Source organism: Thalia democratica, chromosome 4 (assembly GCF_965202585.1).
Source record: "Thalia democratica chromosome 4, ktThaDemo2.hap1.1, whole genome shotgun sequence".
In the NCBI taxonomy this organism is placed as follows: Eukaryota; Metazoa; Chordata; class Thaliacea; order Salpida; family Salpidae; genus Thalia; species Thalia democratica.
In genome coordinates, this window is record NC_139168.1 from 54,904,937 (window position 1) to 54,927,290 (window position 22,354).

At 26.1% G+C, this 22,354-nt stretch overlaps 1 protein-coding gene across 7 annotated transcripts in view; it reads left to right on the top strand.

Moving 5' to 3' along the window:
* The window catches only part of LOC145834033 (uncharacterized), a 98,007-nt gene that overhangs the window by 36,261 nt on the left and 39,392 nt on the right, over positions 1 to 22,354 (top strand). For 5 of the 7 annotated variants that reach the window (XR_014369772.1, XM_082941347.1, XM_082941351.1 and 2 more), the window contains exons 6-11: positions 1,777 to 1,841; positions 7,138 to 7,270; positions 14,200 to 14,328; positions 16,721 to 16,831; positions 17,291 to 17,327; positions 20,368 to 20,441. Coding sequence is in view for 6 of the 7 variants with exons in the window: in XM_082941347.1 (XP_082797473.1) it covers positions 1,777 to 1,841; positions 7,138 to 7,270; positions 14,200 to 14,328; positions 16,721 to 16,831; positions 17,291 to 17,327; positions 20,368 to 20,441 (549 nt within the window). In the remaining variant the exon portion in view is untranslated. The remainder of the gene's footprint in view (positions 1 to 1,776; positions 1,842 to 7,137; positions 7,271 to 14,199; positions 14,329 to 16,720; positions 16,832 to 17,290; positions 17,328 to 20,367; positions 20,442 to 22,354) is intronic. The other 2 variants (XM_082941349.1, XM_082941352.1) reach the window with 2 other exon arrangements.

Genomic DNA, 22,354 nt, shown 5'->3' on the forward strand with positions numbered 1-22,354 from the left:
CTTGATACATTAAGTAGAGACCATGATAAAGTACGCTTTGCAAGAAGTCAGTACTCTCGTAAGGTACGGCACTAAATATCAAAAATGATAGAGATCAAAAATTGTTAGAAAGTTATATGATTGTAGTAAAATAAACGAAAATAATATTATGATTAACACTAATATAGCAAAGGTCTAGTAACTTGGAATAAAAGACTAGATTAGACCTTTTTATGATTAACAAGTAAATATTAGCTGTAATTTAGTGTGAAAAGTGTAACATTTACCTCAAAATTATAAGATTTATATTATTGTAAGGTACGAACTTTTGCTCGGGTTCAAGATGCTTAACTTATTGATGTCCCTACTGTACTCCCTAAGTAGAAAACTTGACCTTGATAAAGTCATTATTACTATATTTATTATTATTATTATTTTTGAAATTTCTGTTGCATTCTATGTAAAATATTAATATAATATTACTAGTTTTGTGTATATTTGTAAGTTAGAACAAGTATAATTTAAAAATAACTACTTATTATATCTTGGCTGCTGTTGTTGATCGTTGTACGATTAAGTTTATTATTTATGGCGCGAAATAACTCAACTTTGTTGTTGATGACTGAAAAACGTACTGGTTGAAGCTTAACATACTAGCGTAGACTAATATTGTAACAAGCTGACAATATTTAGACGTTGGGCACTGAACAATTTTCCTATGTCAGTTTTTCGGACGTTACCAACAAACGGTAGCTTCAGTGCATATGTACTGAACCCCGCTTGGTTAAAAATAATTTTCTAGGTTTCTCGCGATTATGCCTGCCTGATGAGTCCTAATAAGGACGAAACCGGTAGTAAGTTTGTCTCGGATGCTGTTGTTGATGGTCTTGTTGTGAAGATAGTTGTTTATCATAAATAAATTTAAGTTATAAAAGAAAACTTTAAAAAAAGCAGCAATAAAATTCCCAAGCTTAAACCAAGTGCAGTCGAAGGACTGAAAATTAAATGTTAAAACTTTTATTTGACATTTACTTAATTTAGTTTTTTTTTACAATACTTTTATGTGTGGCTGTAATATGTATGAGTCCAAACGTTTTCATTTCTAGCTAATCTTTTATTTCATTATTTTGCTTGGGAACGGGTCAAATATGCACGAAGAAATTTGCACGAAGGGTCATATATGCACGAAGACACTTTTGCACGTTGGGTTATTTTTGCACGAAAGTAAAAAAAAACTATATAAAAAACATAAAAAAAAAACAAAAAAGAAGAAAAAAAATAAGTCACCGACCGAGAGTAAGGGTTAGGCGTAACAGCAATAATAAAAATAGGAAACAAATAGTAATTAATAAAAATTACAAATAAAAAAAAGTTATAATATTAGTTATAAAAAACAAAAAAAAAGAAAAAAAAGTTACCGACCGAGTGTAAGGGTTAGCAGTAACAGTGGTATTAAAAATATTAAATTAATAAAATAAGTGAAAATAAAAGAAGTTAAAAAGTATAAAAAAACAATTCAACTCGTTCAAAAGTGTCTTCATGCATAAGTGTCTTCGTGGAAAAGTGATCCTTCGTGCATATTTGACTCCTACCTTTTTTGCTTTACTATTACTAACTCGCATTAATTAGTTCAATTAAGACCACTCAAAAATAGTTTTACTAAGTTATACTAAATCTAAAAGAATCTTATTTATATCGGACTTGTTTCTAAATATTTCGTAATGAGAAAAATAAATTTTGCTTCTATATAGTCTATAAGTCACTTTATTTTTATTATGTTTTTAAATTTACATGCAGCACCAGCAGAACCTCCAAAAAGAAAAATTATTGCTCGGAATACCCCATTCAAAAATTACCAGTCGGTAAGTTTAAAAAATTGATAATATGTAGATTAAGTTAAGTGTAAAATTTAATTTAAGCTGTTTTTTTATTATTTATACTCTTAATTGATTAAGTGATTAGAGCTTTATGCACAAAATCTACTATAAATTATGAGTAGAAGGTTTTAAAATCTGGTTTAAATTAAGATAAAATTTAACCTATATAACTATGGTTACATACAAATACATCACACAGTGGGACCAAAAGTAGAAGTTAAAAAAAATTGAATTTTCCATTAAAATTTAGTGATTACAAAGTCAATATTTTAATGAATAGAGCTTAAAACAAAATCAAAGTTTTGTCTAAAACTGAAAAGTTTTAAACTAGCCCAAAAAGTGTAGTAAGTTAGAAAAGTTGTTTATAACTTATGAAGACATTAAAAATTCAATAACCACTTAAAAGATAAAATCATTAGAACGCCAGTAAACATCTCACCCTATTTTGTTAAGCATACAGTTTCATAAGTAATATTTGTTTAAAAATAAAAAGATATAAATTGATACTATATATACGATATCATTAATATTCAATAATTTCAATTACAAACAAGTTTTTTTCTTTAAATTTCATCTAAATTAGTTAGTTAAACTTTATTTTTTCATTATAAAGAAAATATTTTCATTTTTCTACGCCTCCCTCCAACAGACTATCAATTTACTTTTGATAATTTTGTACAAATGTGTTATGTCTTATAAACAATGCTTCTAGAAATTTTAGTTGTATTTTAGTTGTACTTTCTTATAAATGTAAGTTTACAATGAATTTAAAAATTGTTTTTTGTATGTAGTTAGTTATCGCCTTTTATTTAAAAAATAAGTTTAAACTTTTAAACTTAAATCTTTTTGAATTTAAGGGTATATGGGGGATCCAACAATTTTTTCTACAAAAATAAACATTAGACAATGTATACATATATAAGCTTTAATTATATACTATAAGATACTTTTACAGAATGAAAAAAATATTTATTAACTTTTGAAACATCTTCAGTTTTGTAAAAAGTTTTTGATACAAACGTATGGAGATAAAATTTTTCATTGCTGATTTCTTCAGAATTTTCAAAAGTTTACTAAAAATCTATGTTTTCTTTCATTTTTTAGTCAATTAACTTCAAGTTTTTAGGAAATGTTACTTGCATTATTAAAAAAATATTATTCTAAGAATTAGTAAAATATTTAAAATTAAGAATTTTATGACCAAAATAAAATTAAAAATCCTAGAATATAAATGTTTATTATTTAGATAAAATTAAACTGAAAAAGTTTCAGAAACATTGCTTGAAAACTGAAGAAGATATATTTTTAATGAAGTAGACTTTTTTGCCTTTCTACCCTGGTCCTTTTATGAGGAACCTATTGAGCTTTCCAATTTTTACTTTCATATCTCTAAAACTAATTTGAATTTTACAAAACGGTAGCTTAATTAAAGATCTTAAAAATAAGATCAACATGTAAAAAGGTTCCTACACCCTTGTCCTTGATTTTATTTAAATTCTATTTAAATCTTAAATAATAATCTATATATATATATTTAATCTTAAATTGTTGAGTATGAGTTTATTTCATTTTTCTTCTTCTGTGTCCTGTTTGAATAGCTCAGGTTTTGATGCCTCAGGCAGCATTGCACGAAAAACAACATAAAAAAGAAAATTAAATTAAGCGTAAACAATTATTCACCATAAAATTAACACTATTAAAATACAATAAAATTGCTTATTATTTTTTTTTACAAAATTTAGTATTGTTTTTTGAATGAGAGCTTATATAAAATTTTAAAGTATTAACTATAATTCAGTTTTTATAAAATATAAAACTTTGATTAACGTTTGAGGTATAGATGTAACGAGATCGATTCTCGATATCGTTGTTTTTATATTTTCCGCTAGTTGGCGTTATAAAAGACAAAGTTACTATACTTACTTCCAATTAAGCATTAGCACAAAGGCTAACGTTTATTTTTTTCTGTGTATGCAGTACTCTGCTATACGGTAGCGAAACATGGACGTTGTCTAGCGTCAAGAAGAAGAAAATCAATACCTTCCACCTACGATGCCGTCATCGCATCCTTTGAAATGCATGGCAACAAAAGATCACCAACGAGGAAGTGTTGAGACATACTAGTTTTACCACCATGTACTTTACCCTCAGTCAGCACAGTCTTCGCTGGTTCGGTCATGTTCTGAGGATGGATGCTGAGCTAATACCAAAGTCTCTGTTGTATAGCGAGTTGGCCGTTGGCAAATGTAACCGAGGTCGTCCAAAATTACGTTTTAAGGACGTATGCATGCGCGACCTAAAAATATTGAATATAAGAACTGATGAGTGGGAGTTGTAATCTTTTATCATCTTTATTTATTCTATAAGTTATAAATTATGTATTATTGAATCGGTTTCAATTAAGAATTAGATTCAGTAAAGTTAGGAAAAATATTTGTTTTAGCTTGATCTGTTGCAGCCCTGGTCTTGTATAGTTTATATTTAGTCATTAGGCACAAAGTTTGTTTGTTTAATAAATGAATTTTATTCATAGTCTTTAGTGAGTCAAGTAAAAAAATGCTAAATAGGTGTAGGCTTCTAGATAAGATAGACCGTTATCGTCAGTTATAAGCCAGCCATGGGTTATATATTGTAGTTAGTCAATATCCAGTTTAGTATATAGATATTGATTGTTAAAAATTTCCAATACAAACGAATCGACCACATTTTTTTCATTGTCAATTTTCTCACAATTTAAAAGTTTCACCAAAAACCTCAAATTTTTAAGAAACTTTCCTTAAATAGTTAGATAAACTTTAAGTTTTGGAATAAAAAAAAGAAATATTAGACAAAAATGTGTTAGTTTTTAATTAATTTTATTTTTTTCCTAAATAAAAATACTCGTGCTTTGAAACGATTTAAATATTAGTAATGGAGTTAATGTAGAATTTTAAAGAAGGTTGACTAAAAATGAAGGATTCATATATTTTTAGTGAACTAATATTTTTCCTGAATTTGGTTTGCGCATGGTCATTGGTCAGCTGTTATCAACAAGGGTTTGTCAGTTTTTTTATTAGTTTATTATAACCAGAGTTATCTTTTACACAAAATTCATTGCGAAAGATTCTTTCAATTTTATTAGAGACTGAAACATCTTAATGTAAATGAAATGGCCAATGATACACTTCTTTTGTCATTTGATGTAAAATGCTGTTGCAAGTGTACCACTAAATGAAAATAGAATTTTCTGCTGAAACATCATAAAGCATGAAAAATTTAATTTTTAAAGCATCTAGCTCTATTCAACTAATGAAATTGCCACTGAAGGTAATATTAAGTTTCAATAATGTCTTGTCTTGTGAAATTGACGGCATAGCTATTGGGTCTTAATTAGGACCTACATTGTCAAGTTTATTTAATGGGATATTTTGAATATCAGGAAAGTTGCCAAAGTTAAATTTTAAATGTTATTTACTTTAGGATTTTAGATAGTTGTTTCATCATAAGCAACAGTGAAAAAATAACCTCATCGCTTTTGTATTATGAATGAACTTAATTCAGCACATACTGCTATAAGTTTCACCTAAAAAACTAAAGCGATGATCAATTTTTATTTTTGGACGTCTAAAAGTAGTTCATCACTTCTGTTTTTACAAAACCAAAATTTACTAGACAATATTTAAATTTTCAATCGTACTGTAGTAACAGAAGAGAAGTGAGATAAATTAAAATGTTGTTTTACAGAGCCAGAAATATCTACTTGCCTGAAATTTTTTCAGCTGAACTAGTTTTAATAAAAGAAGTATTATTTAAGAACGGATATCCAAGTTCTTTGATTGATAGAATATCATAAACTGAAAATAAAAGACAAAACTGCATAGATTTTTATGGGGCCCGTAAATCCCGTTAAGTTTTGCCTTATGTAGGTGCAAAACCAATTAACTTTGAAAGATCTATAAAGACAATGACTGAAAACGTTTACTATGCAGCTAAAGCCAGACTAATTTATACCTCTAACTCTGTTATTGTTGCAAGAGGTAAATATCTTATACCCAACGAATAAAACAATTGTGTTTGTTAAAGCATTTTAATGTTGTTACTAAAACTTATAGACACTTTGTAATTAGAATCAGTGAATATGTTATGTAATATGATTTGAATCATATTAGAAATCAATCAAAGTCTGTTGGTATCACAACTAAAAATGCTATGAAAAGTTTTTCAATGCACTTGATAAAGAAATAAGTCTGTGCAAAGAGTTACAATGGAGCAAGTTTTAGCATATTAAAAAAATGTTATAAAGTTTTTGGTCTATTTAATATCAAAGCTATACTTATAAATATTTATAAACCAACTTTATGTAAACGAAAGAAAAATCGATTAAACAGTTTCTTTTTTAGGTAAGTAATTTGGTTGCATTTTAATTTCAGTTATGTTATTTTTAAGTTAAGTAATTGTTTACGCTTGATTTAACTTTGATTACTTTTCCCTCGTTATTGATTACAATTATATTTATATTAGTAATTAGAAAGTTATTTAAGTAAAAAAAAATGTTTATCTAATATTGCAATTGTACACACACTGATCGAAATTGTTAAATATATTTGTGTTGTTGTAAAAAAGTAGTTGTCTTATTCTTTACCAAAATGCCATTATTTTTTTGTAAAAGTTTATTTAGACACCCTTATTTCTAGTTCTGCACGGTTTTGCGCACTGAATATATCATATTTTTTAGGAATTAAATTTTGGATCCTAAATATGTTTTATTTAAATCTTAAAGAGTTATTGAATCAATGAAGTAAGTTTTTAAGAAGCATCTATGCTTAACAAAATTATATTGAAAAATGTGCAAACTTATGTATTTACTAATCATATAATTGTATCATTACACTGTTAGGACTTTGAATATTTGGTTATAATTTGTATTATCAGATAACATTAAATTAGATTTTTCGTATTTTAACGGATAAAGATTTTCTTGATTGTTAGTAATGTAATTGTGAAATAAATTACATTAAACTACGTAACAGCTCACAATTTAGTTTTCAAAAAATACACACAAATAGTTAAAGTGTTCAATATTTTTTTCCAGCTATGTATATTTATCCAGTGTAGTAATTTTTATTTCATTTTATTGTAAATGTATTAAATTGAAAATATTCGCCTATTTTCTTTTATATTTGTAAAATAAGAATCTTGTATAGTAATATTTCGAAATATAACTTTAAATTGCCTAGTCTAAATATTTCTTCACTTGATGAAGTTATTAAAAGTAAAAATAACAAAGCAATAAAAATTCTAGCCAAAACAAATAAAACCAAACTATGTTTTCGAAACTCCCAATTATAAGTTGCAAGAAGCTATGAAAAGAATTAAAGACGGAAGATCGTGTTTTACACCTGCAACTGACTCTGGTGATGACTCTATGAATTGTGGTTTGTTTAATATTGTTAATAAACTAAATACTACTAAGTAGAAAATGAGTTATATAAGGTTTTTTGCCTATAGTTTAGGTTTTCATGACTATAGTTGTTAATTGAATGTGCTTGTTCCCACAACTTAAAGAATCGGAAACTGAGAGAGTGGTTTAAGTTAGTTTCTTTGTAGAAAGGATTAATATCATATGGATGTTAAACATATAGTTTGACTCAGCTACCAGTAAATGTAAGCTTTCCGTATCCGTTATAACCTTCTGGGATGGAATTAAAACTACCTAAGTAATAGGTATGTCATTAATACACTTGGTAGCCTGTGTGTTTACCTATAAGACTGTTTGCCAGACTGACAGTTTGAATACTTTAAATAGTTTAAATTATTTTAAAACAAATCTGACTTTTGAAGTCTCACCTGACTAGTGTACTAGCGTTTAAAAACAAAGATTAATATTCTTAAGTAATTAAAAGATAAAACATCGAGGTTGTCTTGTGTTTGTTTAAGTACTAAACCTAAAGTACCCCGGTATACTTTAGCTGAATGGGTTGAAAAAGAGTGCTGGTAATCTAATTTATTAAGTTTATAGCGTAGCTTGTTTATATAAGAATAAACTTAAAATTTAGCTTTTAATACTAAACTTAATAGTTTATGTAAATTATACAAGCTTGTAATTATATATCAAGTCGAGAAACTAAACATTACTGGTTTAGCTTTTAAAAATATAAGTTTATTTTTAAGCTTAAAATGTTCAAGTAATTTAGCTATTATCCATCTACTTAGGTTTGAATATCAGTTTTGGAAACTTATATACGTTAAGATATACGTTACATATTAAAGAAACTAAATATATAACAAAAAATACATTATTATTTAATGTATAAATAAAAAAACACACGACTTATTAAATCAAACAACTACTCTAGTTACTAAAATTTTGTTCACCAGCTCTTAGTGTAGAAGAAATAGTGAAGAAAATAAAGAGAGCTAATAATAAAACAAAATTAAGCCGTGCAGCTGTTATATGATGTCGACGATGTGGCACAAACTATCTAACCCAAAAACTAGTGGCTCGAGTAGTTTTATAGACTGCTCACTTAAAAGATTTTAAAAATCTGTTACTGGAGTCATATTTCATTATAATAAGAAATTTTTCACACAAATATATGGTGTGAGTATGGGAAACCCGTTAGCTCTTACTAAAGCAAATTACTTTATGGGTACACTGGAGAAAAGTCTGTTAAATACCGAAGATGAAAACAATCCAGTGCCATACCTCCGATATGTGGATGACATATTCTGTAACTTTCGAAAATATGTTTTATTTTAAAACTTCCACAAAAAATTAAACAAGATACATAAATCAATAAAGTTCACTTATGAGTTAGTTGGGAACAAACTCCCATTTTTGGATATTAAAATCAAGCAAACGACAGAAAAAGTAATAACAAAGGTACACAAAAAATAAATTGACCCAGATGTTATTCTAAATTTTAGTGCAATGACACCAATTAAATGGAAAAGGGCTTTAGTACTATATATATAATACAATAATTGGAAAAGGGTTTTTGAAAAGAGCAAAAATTATAGTTTCTACGGATACAATTTACAAACAAAAAATCACAAATTTAAAAGAAAAGTTCATAAAAAATTGTTATCTAAAGAAATTTCTTAATGACGTAATTGAAAGATGTTTTAACAGCAATTAAGAGTGCACTAATGAAAAACTAAATAGTTCAAACTACAAAAACATTATAAAAGTACCTTACATAGAAAAACCAAGTAGTGAATATAAAAAGAAAGTAGAAAAACTATTAAACAGTTATATTGAAGACTTTAAAATTATTTTTACAACAAGCAAAGTAGGTAATTACTTAGCAACAAAGACAAGACATCTCACGAATTGAAATCTAACGTGGTCTACGAATAAAAGTGTTCTAAGGATAAGAGCATCCAATATTTTGGATTTACTTCGAGACCACTAATATAAAGAGTCAAAGAACATTAAAAGGTAAAACAGCGGTATCTGACTACATTGGTGGTTGTAATAATGAAAGAATAATTATTAACAACTTTGGTATTTTAAAAAACGTAGAAATAAACTTGAGACTCTGATCAGCGAAACTATTTCAATTAAACATTATAATCCAATTTTAAACAAACAATTAACTAAACAGGGTATTACCCACACCCTAAGAATTTTAGATTAGTTATATATACATTTTTTAAACAGTGAATATATATTTTTGTAACCTGTAATTTTATTGTAGTTTGCAATTTTAATATATAACTGTTATATATATATATATTTAATTATAAGATGTAACGTTATAAGGCGTTAAATCCTGGAGATCCTGATAAGCTAAGCTTATCGGAATGTATACCACAGATGTTCTTGTGCTAAAACTTTATTTCAACTAACGGCATTTCACTGCTCTCAAATAAATTTAAGAACAGATCTACGGAGTCTCAAAAAGCTCTAAGAATAGAGCTTTTTGAGACTCCGTAGATCTGTTCTTAAATTTATTTGAGAGCAGTGAAACGCCGTTAGTTGAAATAAAGTTTTAGCACAAGAACATCTGTGGTATATATTTAATTACATATTTTTCTTATATATTTACCTGTTTAACACTAATTTTAAGTCATTTTGCACAGTTTTGTTATTGATAATGTACTATCAATACAACAGCGTCTAATGAACTATAAATTTGCAATGTGTATCTCTTTAAAATGGTATTTAAATCAGAACAAACTGCAAGTTTCAAAATTTTGAGTGTAATTTTAATGCAATTTACATTAAAAAAAAAAAAATTAAAGTTCTAAAATGGATAACTTATAAAAATCTTGTTGTGAATTAGAGTAGCAGAGTAGCTTCAGTTGATTAATTGAGTATTGTTTACAAAAAATAGAGTATGGTCTTTTGTTAGATCATAAACACTAATCAAGCTATTTCTGTTTAATTATTATAATTTATTGATATAATTTAACCATTCATTTATAGAAAAAAACCTAAAGAAAAGGACAGAAAAATTTTAATCTCTAAATTTTTTATTATTTTTAGACTGATAGTTTCTAAAATTAAAAGTATAAGACAATGGTATGCATGATCAAGCATTTATTTTAATTTTAAAACAGTTTATCAAGCAAAAATTATTAAATTAACTTATAGAAAAAGTAAAGCTATTTTTGTTGATTTGTAAATTAAATCTACATAATATTCCAGAATTAACAAAGTTATTTTTGATCAAATTATTTCGTTTTTATTATTTCATATTTAGATTTTAGTTATATGAAAATTTATCTAGCAATGAGTTCGTAATTTGTTAACTTAAATTGATTTTCAAAGTTTAAGACAACTTTTGATAATAAAATTTTTCTTTTTTAAGAGTTTAATAGTCTTTTTAATATTGAAAGACAGTGTATTGTATAAAAACAATTTAGTTTAGCTAAATAATTATGAGATATAGCGTTTTAAATTGATATAATTTTTTAATATTTTTCAATAGTTTGGGACACCCTAGTTTAATCAACAAAGTTGTGCTTATAAAGTAAAAAAAACGTATGTTTTTAACTTAAGTAGCAATAAATTGATAATAAAATAAGGATACCCATAAAAAGACCGATCCTCTTCATAATGTTTTAAAGCCTACGCAGTCCCTTGTGTTCAGTATTCAATACAAAAAAAAGTAAATCCATTACTGTTTATTTCATTACCTGGTTTCAGTGTGTAATGTAAGGCTATTTTTCCTAAAAGTACAAAATAGTTTTAATGAATCTAAGAATGCTTAAAAAACATATGACGTAATAATAGAGAAGTTTTATTGTTTTTGAAGACAGGATATGTCTAAAGAGTAACATGATAGAGCTTCAGAGAACTTGGTGTATGAACTGTTATGAACTGTTTTTGAACTTGTAAATGCTGTTATTCTCTCTTGATTTTATTTAATTGCAAGTTCACATTTCTAATTTGTTTAATAATAAAGTATAGTAATTTTATAGTTGTGTATAATTTATTAGTGATCTTTAGTACTATATTAGTGATAATTAAGGTTTAAGTTTTCTGTATTTATTAAAGTTGGGCCATTTAGTAATTTATAGTTGTGTATAATGTATTAGTGATTGAATTAGTATGTTAGTGATAGTTTAAGTTTTCTGTTTTTATATATAATTATTTAGACTTATTAGGTTCTATTAAATATTCATATTATTACTAGTATTTGTTATTGTTTTTGATATCCATTAATGATATTCATATTCCCTATATTCATATTCTAATATTTGATATTATGATATTCTAATATTGTTATCTTGTAAGTAAGAGTATATTAATATGATCTCAAGTGACTAAAAGGCAGTATCTGTTCCGACGGGGCTGCCAGGCCCCCCGAACGGACAGATGGTGTAAACCGACCTTTTCATACAACAATAAAATAATTAAATAGCACAAAAAGAATGACATTTATATTTGTATGTTTTGAATTTATTAATGGTAGAATATATAGATATAAATAAGATATTAGAACAGGGGTCGGCAAACTGCAGCCCGCGAAAGGTAAAATGTTGCTCGCGAGCATGTAAATATGGCCTGCATAGCATTTAACAAAAACTTACAATAGATATTTTGGGGGTGTTTGATAAAGACTAAGAATAGGTCTTTGGTGTTATTCACGGAAGACTTAAAACTTACACTAGATATTCTGGGGTTTGTGCTGAATGTATATAAGGTTTCTGGTATAATTAACAAAATATTTAAAACTAAAACTAGATACTCTTGGGTCTGGAATTTCCGAACCAAACACGTTGCATTTAAAACTCCAACTGCAGCCCGAAAAAGTTTTTCTTTTAGAATTTTGGCCGCCACCATCACATGCCAGTGGCGTCGCGTGGTATTTTTCTTAAGTGGTGCAGAAAAAAAAACCGAGTAGCCGGTGCTTTAATTGCCCCTATTCCAGTTGTCCTTGCTCTAGTTGTCCCTGCTAGAGTTGCTTTTGCTCGAGTTGCCTATGCTCGAGTTGCCTCTGCTCGAATCGCCTCTGCTCGAATCGCCTCTGCTCGAGTTGTCTCTGCTTTGCTTAGCTTTGTTTTCATTTTTTGTTTACAATCGCTTGTGGTATGATATTTAAACCTGTACTGTTTCAGAGAATTAGCTTTCTTACCGCAAGATATTGATTTTGCAGTAATTCTTGAAGAATTTTTGCTTTTTTGAGTTCGTTTGCGGCAGTCAGCTAAGAGTTTGCGGCAGTGTAGTGAGCAAAATGGTCGTTGTCTAAATTGGAGTTTTATAAGAGATTTTCTTCTAAAAATAACTAAAACGTTATAGATACTTTGTTTTTTCTTACAAAAATTTAAGGTGGTGCAATTGTGGCAGTGCAACACCCCACGCGACGCCCCTACCACAGGCCGACTTTGTATTACAATAATCTTTTATAGTATGTATATATAAGTACTATATCCTGCAATGAAACTTGTACAAAATAATGATAATAAGAAGAAGTAATCTCTTACAACACGGTCCAAAAATAATTTACTAAGTTAAGTCTGAATTAAAAAGTTGCATAAATACATTGTGTTCTGAGTTGTTTATTAATACAAAGTGAGAAAAAATAGCAATGCAAAATTATTAACCTAATAATCTGACGTCTTATTTATAAAAAGTTCACAAAACATAGCTTTCAAAATTGTCATTTATTTTTAAAGTAAATAAATATCTGATTGCAAGAACATTATTTAGTGTATTTTATATGTATATATATATTTATTTTATTGAATAAAGAAAAATGTTAAAAGTATATTTTGGATAACAATATACGATAAATAAATTTAAATTCTCAAAGAAAAAAACATTTTTATATAAACACTGACGAGGTCTTTGACCGAAACTTAGTGTGCATAATAAATTCTAGAAAGAATAAATACATTATTTCTCCTCTAGTAGTTGAGATCTCTTTATTTGTTTCCAAAAATCATAATATGTAATAAATAAATTGACTCAATATGTTAATTTCCGATCCTAAACCCCGTATTTCATTTCTATTGAACTTAACTACTTGTAGATTGGATTGAAATGATTTTTTTAAGAATAATATATTTATTTATTTACTTAATTATATAAAAACAATAGTTTAGACAGCTGTTTCGTACATGAAATATAAAACTCCATGTACTCCTCAGTAAGCTATAGTTTATTACAATAGTAAACATAAATTTAGATTTTGAATTTTTTTATAATAATTGTGACGAAGTAATAATAGATAGAGATTCATGTACATTTAGCTGAATTTGAAAAATATGCTGTAGTTGTAAATTTATGCATTTTGGAAAGTTTGGGAAAGGTTATTTAAGAATGCTTGAAACTGTTAGTAAATGTTATCAACTACTCGTGTTTGCGGCTTCAATTTTACTTTGTTTTAATATTTAGTTAGTTTTAATTTTTCTAAAAAAATGTTTTTGGTAATGAATGCATATGTGTTGTCTTTCGCTTTTCTTGTTTTGTGTTATGTTCTTATCTGATTTGTCAATTTCTATTTTTTCTAATTTACAAAGTTTGCAGCCGAATTTAAAATTAAATTTTGATTTTGTCCTGTTAAATATAACTGAACTGTCAATAAGTTTTTTTGGTGCAAAATCTACTAATTAAAAGAAAAGTGAAAAATTTATGTAATTTATTTTACTCCAGCTGTCTTGTAAATATTTGCAGAATACAAAATAATATGAAATAATTAGCTTAAAATTTTTTTGAACATTCTTGTTTTCTATTAGATTTCTTTTTTCTTTGTCTGTAATAAATTATTTGTGAAGTTACACTACAAAAATTAATAAAGAAATCTGCAACACTTTATTTGCTAACTTCTACGACTAGTTTCGATTATCAATCATTATCAATTAAATATTTGTAAATACTTATATTTTAAGCTAAAGATGTTTCAATATCCAGAGAGTTCCAGACATTTCTCAATGCTACCTCATAAACGTGTTGATGAAAAGCAGACCATCAAATGTTACATTTTCAAGTTGAAAACAAGCAGCACTATTTTTTTAGTAGTGTCAAACACCATTCCATTTTGTAAGTTCCAACTTTCAAAATCGTCTTTAATAGCACTTGTGACTGTTGTGCCAAGTTTTTCCTTTAGTCTTATACGTATGCTTGGCAATCCTAGTAATATTTTTCATTCAATACCAGATACTATGATAGCCACTCGTTTCTGTTTATTCTTACTATCCAAAGTTGATCAGTTCGTTTTGCTTAAAACGATTTTTGCATAGCTTTTTTTCTCTTTCTTTTTTAACGTTTGTCTTTAGTTTTGAATATTGCAACTTTATTTGTTGACATACTTCTGTATACTTTTTAGTGATCTATTGTCAACTTCATAATTTAGCACCTTCAATTAAAAAAATAATAGTTTCAATTTGTAGCTTTTTCTTAGCGTATAGATATACTCAAGATTTTCTTTTGTACAACTAAGTGCGTAAACATGTTGCTAATATCAGGGTTGCCAAAAAATCTGGAATCCTGGAAAAACCTGGTATTTTGAACAATTTATACATGTAAAGTAATGAAACTATGATTGGACACATAAATCTGTCACATAAATAATTTTTTTTTGCCTTTTTTTTTGATAAGAAAACACATTACAAGTAGCTTAAAAATATTTTTTAATGTTGTTATAATAATTAAGACAGTTATTTACTTTGAATTTAATTTTATACGAAATATAGACCCAAAAACTTGTATTTTTGAAAACCTGGAATAAATTTGTCAAAAATGTTGGCACCCCTATATTATGCATTATTGCTCATCTTATGCGTATAAACAATATAAAAGATTGTTTTTATGATGTATTGGATTTAACAATCTTTTATTTAACTAGTTCATCAAATTTAACAATTCTTTTAACTAATTAATTAAAAATTAGTTCTTATTTAAGTTTATTAAATGAGTGTTTTACATGTATGTATTTAAATAAAACAGATATAACTTAAAGTTTTTGAGCAAACTTATGCAACAACATTTTTGAAAACAATCAAACATTTATCAAATTCTTTTAAGACTTTTTAATGCAAACTCAGTTTCGGTCAAAGACCTCAAAAAATCTAGAAAAAATACAAGCTAACCAAAATAATAAATAGAAACAATTGTAAAATTTCATATAGCTGCATGAGCAATATTAAGAAATTAATCCAAAAACATAATCGAATATACTTAAAAACAAAAAACGACAAAGAAAACGAAACACTTTGCAACTGCCGAAAAAATGTCCCCTTAATAATAAATGCTTAATTAAAAATGTCATATATAAAGCGACAACCAGATCAGAAAACGAGACTAAAAACTATTTAGTCTCAATGGGTGGCACTTTCAAAAAAAAGATGTTGACTTTAAAAACTAGAAAGAAAACGGCACATAAATATCGAATATATCTAGAAACTTAAAATAACAACATTGATTATAAAATTGACTAGGAAATAGTCCACCACAATGGCAAAGCCAAAAACCTACAAAGTATTTGCAGTACTTGCATACTAGAAAAAGTCGCGACTGCCAAAGCCGACAGAAGGGATAACTTAAATAAACGGTACGAGCTTTTCTATTCTTGTCCCCACTTCAAAAAACTACACTTGAAAACTTAAACCTTAAGTTGTCAGTAATTTTGGTTTTATTTATGCTTTTACAAAGTTTTTATGTAGCTACTATAATTAGCTATCTAAAAGTTTTATAAAATTCAAGCAAAATTTCAAATTATTATAGCCAATACAAGCATATATTTCTTAAATTTTTCTATAGCTACGTCGTAATTCTAATTAGCCACATTAGAGGTATACTATCAAAATTCACCTGCGTTCTAAGTCCGCACAATTTATTTATTTTCTTTATTTATTAATTTATTTTATATATTCTTTACATTTTTTTATTTATTTATTATTTATTTTTCACTATCGCTGTTACCCCTTACCCTCGATCGGTAAGCGGTTCTCGAATTTGACTGGATGGATTTTGAAGGTGTCCCACATTAGAATAAATTTTAACTTAAAGCTCTTACACTACTAATAACCACAGTTTTATTGTAACAATGTTTGTTTTGAAAACTAACAAGAAAAAAAAAAACCTACATCTAGGTTTTTATTATTGTTTTGTTATTTTTTTATAATCAAAATTTAAACTTTAACATACATTCAACAGTAAGATTAAAATTTAACTAGTTTTGTTTTATAAGTAAATATTTTTTAAGTAAAGGTTTGTTTTTATTTCTATGTTTTAGCACTGTTTTCTATGACTATCACATATCTTTTTGATTTTTTATATAAGCACTGACGAGGTCTTTGACCGAAACTGAGTTTGAGTAAAAAGTATTGAAAAAATATTTAGTTAATATAATTTCTGCTCTAGAAGTTGAGATCTTTTTGTTAGTTTTTTAAAAATCAAAGCATATAACAATCAAATATATAATTTATTTCAGATCACCATAATTTATCTAGTTTGGGTATTCCACCGTCAAAAACTAATGGTAGATTTTCAGCCGACTCTAACATGGAGTTTACCTGCATTGATAGAAACCCTACTATAATAAGTATGTAAAAAAATAGTATTTATTACAATATTAAACGAATTGCTATAAAAGTAAATATATTAACCTAAAAATTAAATTTTTATTGAAAATTAATTTAGTTCTCTAAAAATGCTTTAAATTTTTGTACAGTACTATTAAGAGCATATAGTTTTTTAAAAGCCCTTTGAATACATATAATAATAGCCAGTCTACTTTCTTTACGGTAAAGAACTTTTATTCCGACCCAGAATGCTTTGCTAAACAAATAAAAAGTTCAAAATTTAAAAACGTAAATCAAGCTACATATTTTCGTAGTCGTTATTTTTAATTTTAACCCAAACTGGAATAATTTAAATGAAATTCACTAAATTACTTACATTATGTACTAAATTTAAATTTCTTTTAATTAACAATTTTTTGAATTAACTTTTGTATTACATATATAACATGTTATAGTATTCATATATTTTCACAAAACAGAGAACGAAAATCACACCCTTAGTCAAACAAGTTCTAAGTTAGTTTAATTTAATTGACGTCTTGTTAATTTAAAGTATTGACTTATTCATTTAAAGTTGTTTAAAATTTTTTGATAGTATTATATAGTTTTAATTAAAAAACCGTTAATCAAAGCCACTCATTCAAAACACACAGGTTAGTTTGAAATTTGATTAAAAATCATCCATGTTTATGCAGCTTAAAGTTTAAAAAACAATGCGATTGACCCTGGCTAGTTTGAATTTTTTATTTTTCAAAAACAGATTAGTTTAAACACTTATTGTAAAATCAAGTTATTAAAAGTTTTAGCATTTAAAAAGCTGAGTTAATCTTCCATTTAAGCTTTAAATGTTTTCGTTTTCTGCTAAAAATGTTTTTGTAGCTTAATTATCAGTATTATTTTTTTCGGCTGAAAAATTTTAAGTCAGTATTTCTTGAAGTGTTCATAGAACTATTTTCACTTTCATATAAATTTTAGTTGTACGTTTTATTAAATGTGGTATTTAAAAGCAACTTTTAGTAATAAAACTAGTTTTTATAATAAAATATAGATACTAAAAAAAAATCAATAGTTTTCAGGTCGTAACTGCAAACAGTTACGTAACATAAGTAAAAAAGTACTATAGAATTGATCAAATTAAAAAAGACTCTTTGTTTATGTTTTAAATAGTTTGTATCAAATTTAAACTTTTTTAATTACTTAAAATAATTAAATTAACTTTAAATGAAACTTAGTGCTGTATCAAACTCTAAAAAACCAAATCGTGTACACCATCTTCTTAAACTTGTTCAAGTTTATAAATTTAATTATTTTGATTATTAACACAGAATCTGTAAAAATAATATACTTTATTACAAAATAAATGAACTTATCAAAAATAAATGTATATGTAGTTAAAAATCGGTCAAATATTAGGCAAAAAAAGTTAAATCAAGGAAAGATCGAGTGTTTTTCAAAGTTCTGTCAATTTTATCAAGTGAAATCAATGAATATCAAGTTAAGTAAGAATTTTCTTTGAAATTTTAGTGGGAACCCTGTAAACAGTGTTATTCGAATTAAAACAAGTAGTTAAGTAGAACATGTTCTTTTTTATAATCAACTTAGTATATAATGTGAAATAAACATTTATAACGTGCTACATCTAAAAATAGTAATAGTATAAGTTTAACTTGCCTTATTTCCAAGTTTATATCTAATATAGAAAAAAAAGAAATAGTTGAAGTTAAAACTAATGTTATTTCTTTTGATGGTTTTTAATTTATATGTATTGATTTGGTTCTTAATGGAGTAAAAATAAGAATTTTATGTGTCTACATCAGGGGCGTGTTTTGACTGGTTTCCTCTTTCCTGTGCACTCCCTGAAAAAAGGAGTATAAGGAAAAAAAGTTTAGATTATTTATTAAATCATTATCTCTAAATCAAAAAAAATTATTATTAAGTCTAAATTATGATTTATTATTTTATTGTGTATTTTAGTTTATTTAATTTGATTTAGACTTAGTAATTACAAATATTAGTAATTACAAATATTATGGATTTAAAATTAAGTATTTTATCTATTATAAACCATTAACCTCTAAAAATCTAAAGCAATTATTTTTATTTTAATGAACACATGTATACACTTACTTAAGCTTCTATTCTTTCCTTACAATATTTATTTTTTTACAGAGCTTAGTTGAAATATTATATATTATTTTGTAAAATATATTTCATAAACTAAAAAGTTTAAAACAATAAGTCACTATTTGTAGTTTACTGTGGCTTGGGCCCATTATGAATAAAAACTCTGAAAAATTTATTAGTTATCTACTCTGCACAGTATTTTGAGATTTGCTATCCAGTAACTAAAACAATTAATAAAACATTATGTTTTATTAAGTTTTAAAGTAAGTTGTATGGCTAATTTAAATAACAAAATAGATGCCTTATTCCACTACCAATTATCAATAAATATAAAAATTTAATATAGTTAACAGGTAATCTGAAACATTAAAAACAAATTGTATTAAACACAAGGGTTAGAAAGTATTGGTTTTATAAAGAGGTGTCAAATTAACATATTGCGTACTCACGCCATCAACTTTCTTAAAAAACTCAAGTTTATATTTTGAAGTTTTACCCTATAGCAAGTTAAACTTTTGTATTTGAGTTTAAAAATTAACCGCATAGTATAATTACATTTTTCGTAGGGGTGGAGAACATACGGCTAGCTAACTTAAACTTCTGTCCCAAAAGGAATTTTTTAGCTTGAAAAAATCTTGTGCAAATCACATAAAATAACAACTATTTGAAAAATTCTTATAGTTTCAGTTTTCCTACACAGTAGCATTTATTAAATTATTGTTTTAACTTCCAAATGGTTTTTACTATTTTTATGGTGTAATTTTTAAAAACTCAGCGACCTGATAAAACTTTTTTAACAAGTCTGGCCCGCGATAGATTTTTTATAAAAAATATGGTCCGTCGACTTGCAAAATTTTCCACCACAAAGTAAAGCTTTACAGTAAAGTGTGATTTAGTAACTAGCTCAAATTAAATAGTGCAAGAGCGATAATTTTTTGAACTTAATTGGTCACCTCAGGCCGACTCAAACTGTATATATATTTCGTTTTAGCTCTGTAACTCTAGTTTAAAACTTTGTAACTACTAAGGAATGGTATATTATTTCTATCAAGTATAGAGAAGAAAATTAATTAAAACTTATAACAACTCAGGTAAAAACAATCTTGCATTTTCACAACCATAAAATTTAAAATTTAATTTTTTATTTATTTTTTAGTTATTAATTGACCGTACATTTTCAAAGCAAAATCAGGTATTTATTGTGATTGTTTTATTTTTGCAAGATTTAAATTTTTTATATCTAATTTATGTCATTTATACTCAAGGCAAAATAAAGCTAAAAATTTTAAAGCTTCAACCTTCCAGCTGAGTTTTCAATTTTTATTTCTGCTGCATAAATGAATATAGGTTAAAATTAATTTAGTTAAAACTGACTTAGTTGACTAGAATAGTTTTAAATATTTCATCGTTATTTAGTTAATTAATTTTTTAGACAGTCATCTCTTCAACTGAGTTTGCATTGGAGTAATGTTCAATTAAATGAAAAAAGTGGGGAAATCAACCCAGGTAAGTTTTTTACCAAACTCATCTTCTTCAATAACTAACAAAAAATCGTTTATTAAACGACTGCGTAAATTATTCCCAATGTAACCTCTCTTTTCTTGTATTTTTTAGGTTCAATATACTTTATACACGGTAGTATACTGTGGTACTAGAATTTAGTCTACTTTTTGTACGAAAGCTTAAAAGGTTTAATAAACAGTGTATAACTTTTTATAGAAAGTTAAGTTTCTATAAGATTTTCACTTACTTAAGCATTAAATTTAAAGTTTACTTTAGTGTCGTAGAAAAAAAAAAAAAAAAAAAGTTAAGTTAACAAAAAATTTTGATATCTATGTCATATTTTGTGTTAATGAGTAACGGATTAGAATTAAAAAAGTATTTAAACATAGTAGGTCAAGTTTTTATAACGATTTTTTGAATTGAATTAAGATAATCAAGACAAACATATTATTTTAAATATAATGTTATATAATTATGACAAAATATTTTAGACTGAAAACAAATTAAGGTAAAAAATAAAATATTAAAGAATAAAACAATATATTTATTAAAGTTTAATAATTTATTCGCGTTTCTTAAATCAAGAATATTTATACTAAAACTTTCATATAACAACTATTCTAATATCTTATAAATTCAAAAAAAAACGTGATATCAATGAATTTCAAATAGTTGAAATTTACATTACTTTCTCATGTTTTAAAATTGATACTGACTTAACTTATATTTATCGTTTGTTATATATTAATTTCTACGTGCCATAGTTTATAGAGTAACATTTTAGTTTATGTGCAACTTGTGTGAACTAGTTGTTAGATATTATTACTAAAATAAAATGTAAGTACTATTATAGGAAGGTTTTTAAACGTATTTGTATACCATTTTCAACTTAGTATATAGAGATTGCTCTTTTATTTTAATACTTTATTTCACAAACGTTTTCAAAACTATACGTCTTTATAAAATAATTTATTTACTTTAAAGTTCAAAAAAATCACGTAAAAGTTTTAATACAAATACATTATATTTCATTATAAAACAAATATTTTCTATTAAATACAGCGAAAAAAGAAATCAGAAAAAAAGTTATGAACTTGCAGTTTTTCAAATCCAATATTTAAAGTTAAATATATTACAGTTAATTTATTTCATTTTTAAAGGAACAATTAAGTTGATATTTGCATACCTCATGATTAAAACATTGCAATAAATAAAAACATTAAAAAGTCAGTTTTAAATTTTAATAAATGAAAATTGTGAACAGTGAATTAACATTTACATACCCGATGTTTGAAACATAAATGTAAAAGGCGTATAAGAGAGCTTTATTAAAATTTAGATAATTAACAAAGTTGATGAACAAAATTGTAATTTGTTTAGAAGTAGGTGCTCTTGGAAATATGTCTGTTAGTAAATATTGTTTTTTGGATTTAGTATACATTTATTGTTGTTCCGCAAGTTCTTTTAAAAATATTTTAGAGTTTTTAAAAGCTGATTGTAGCCTTCCATATTTGTTTTTTACCAGCAGCTACTTTCATATCTTCTGAAGACATCTATTTTTCTATAAAGACTTCTATATCATCTAAACCAGTGCTTCTGAACCTTTTTCTAGTGGCGGAACCCTTTTCCAAAGTTCAATTTTTCCGCGGAACCTCTAATTTAATTTTACATAAAATGTTTAATATAATATTTCCTGCAAAAAACAAAAGAATTTCAGTGAAAAACGAATTTTTTAACAAAACTTTATCATTGTTAGAAATCATACCAATTGTAATAGTATTAAGTCGAGTCAAACTCAAAGTGCGCCAGAGGCAATAGGTATTTTATGATTCTATAATAAATAAACGAAAACAAACATGATTAATCGCAACGTCATAAAAATCTTTCCTTGCATAATAAGCAGATCAATGAATGCT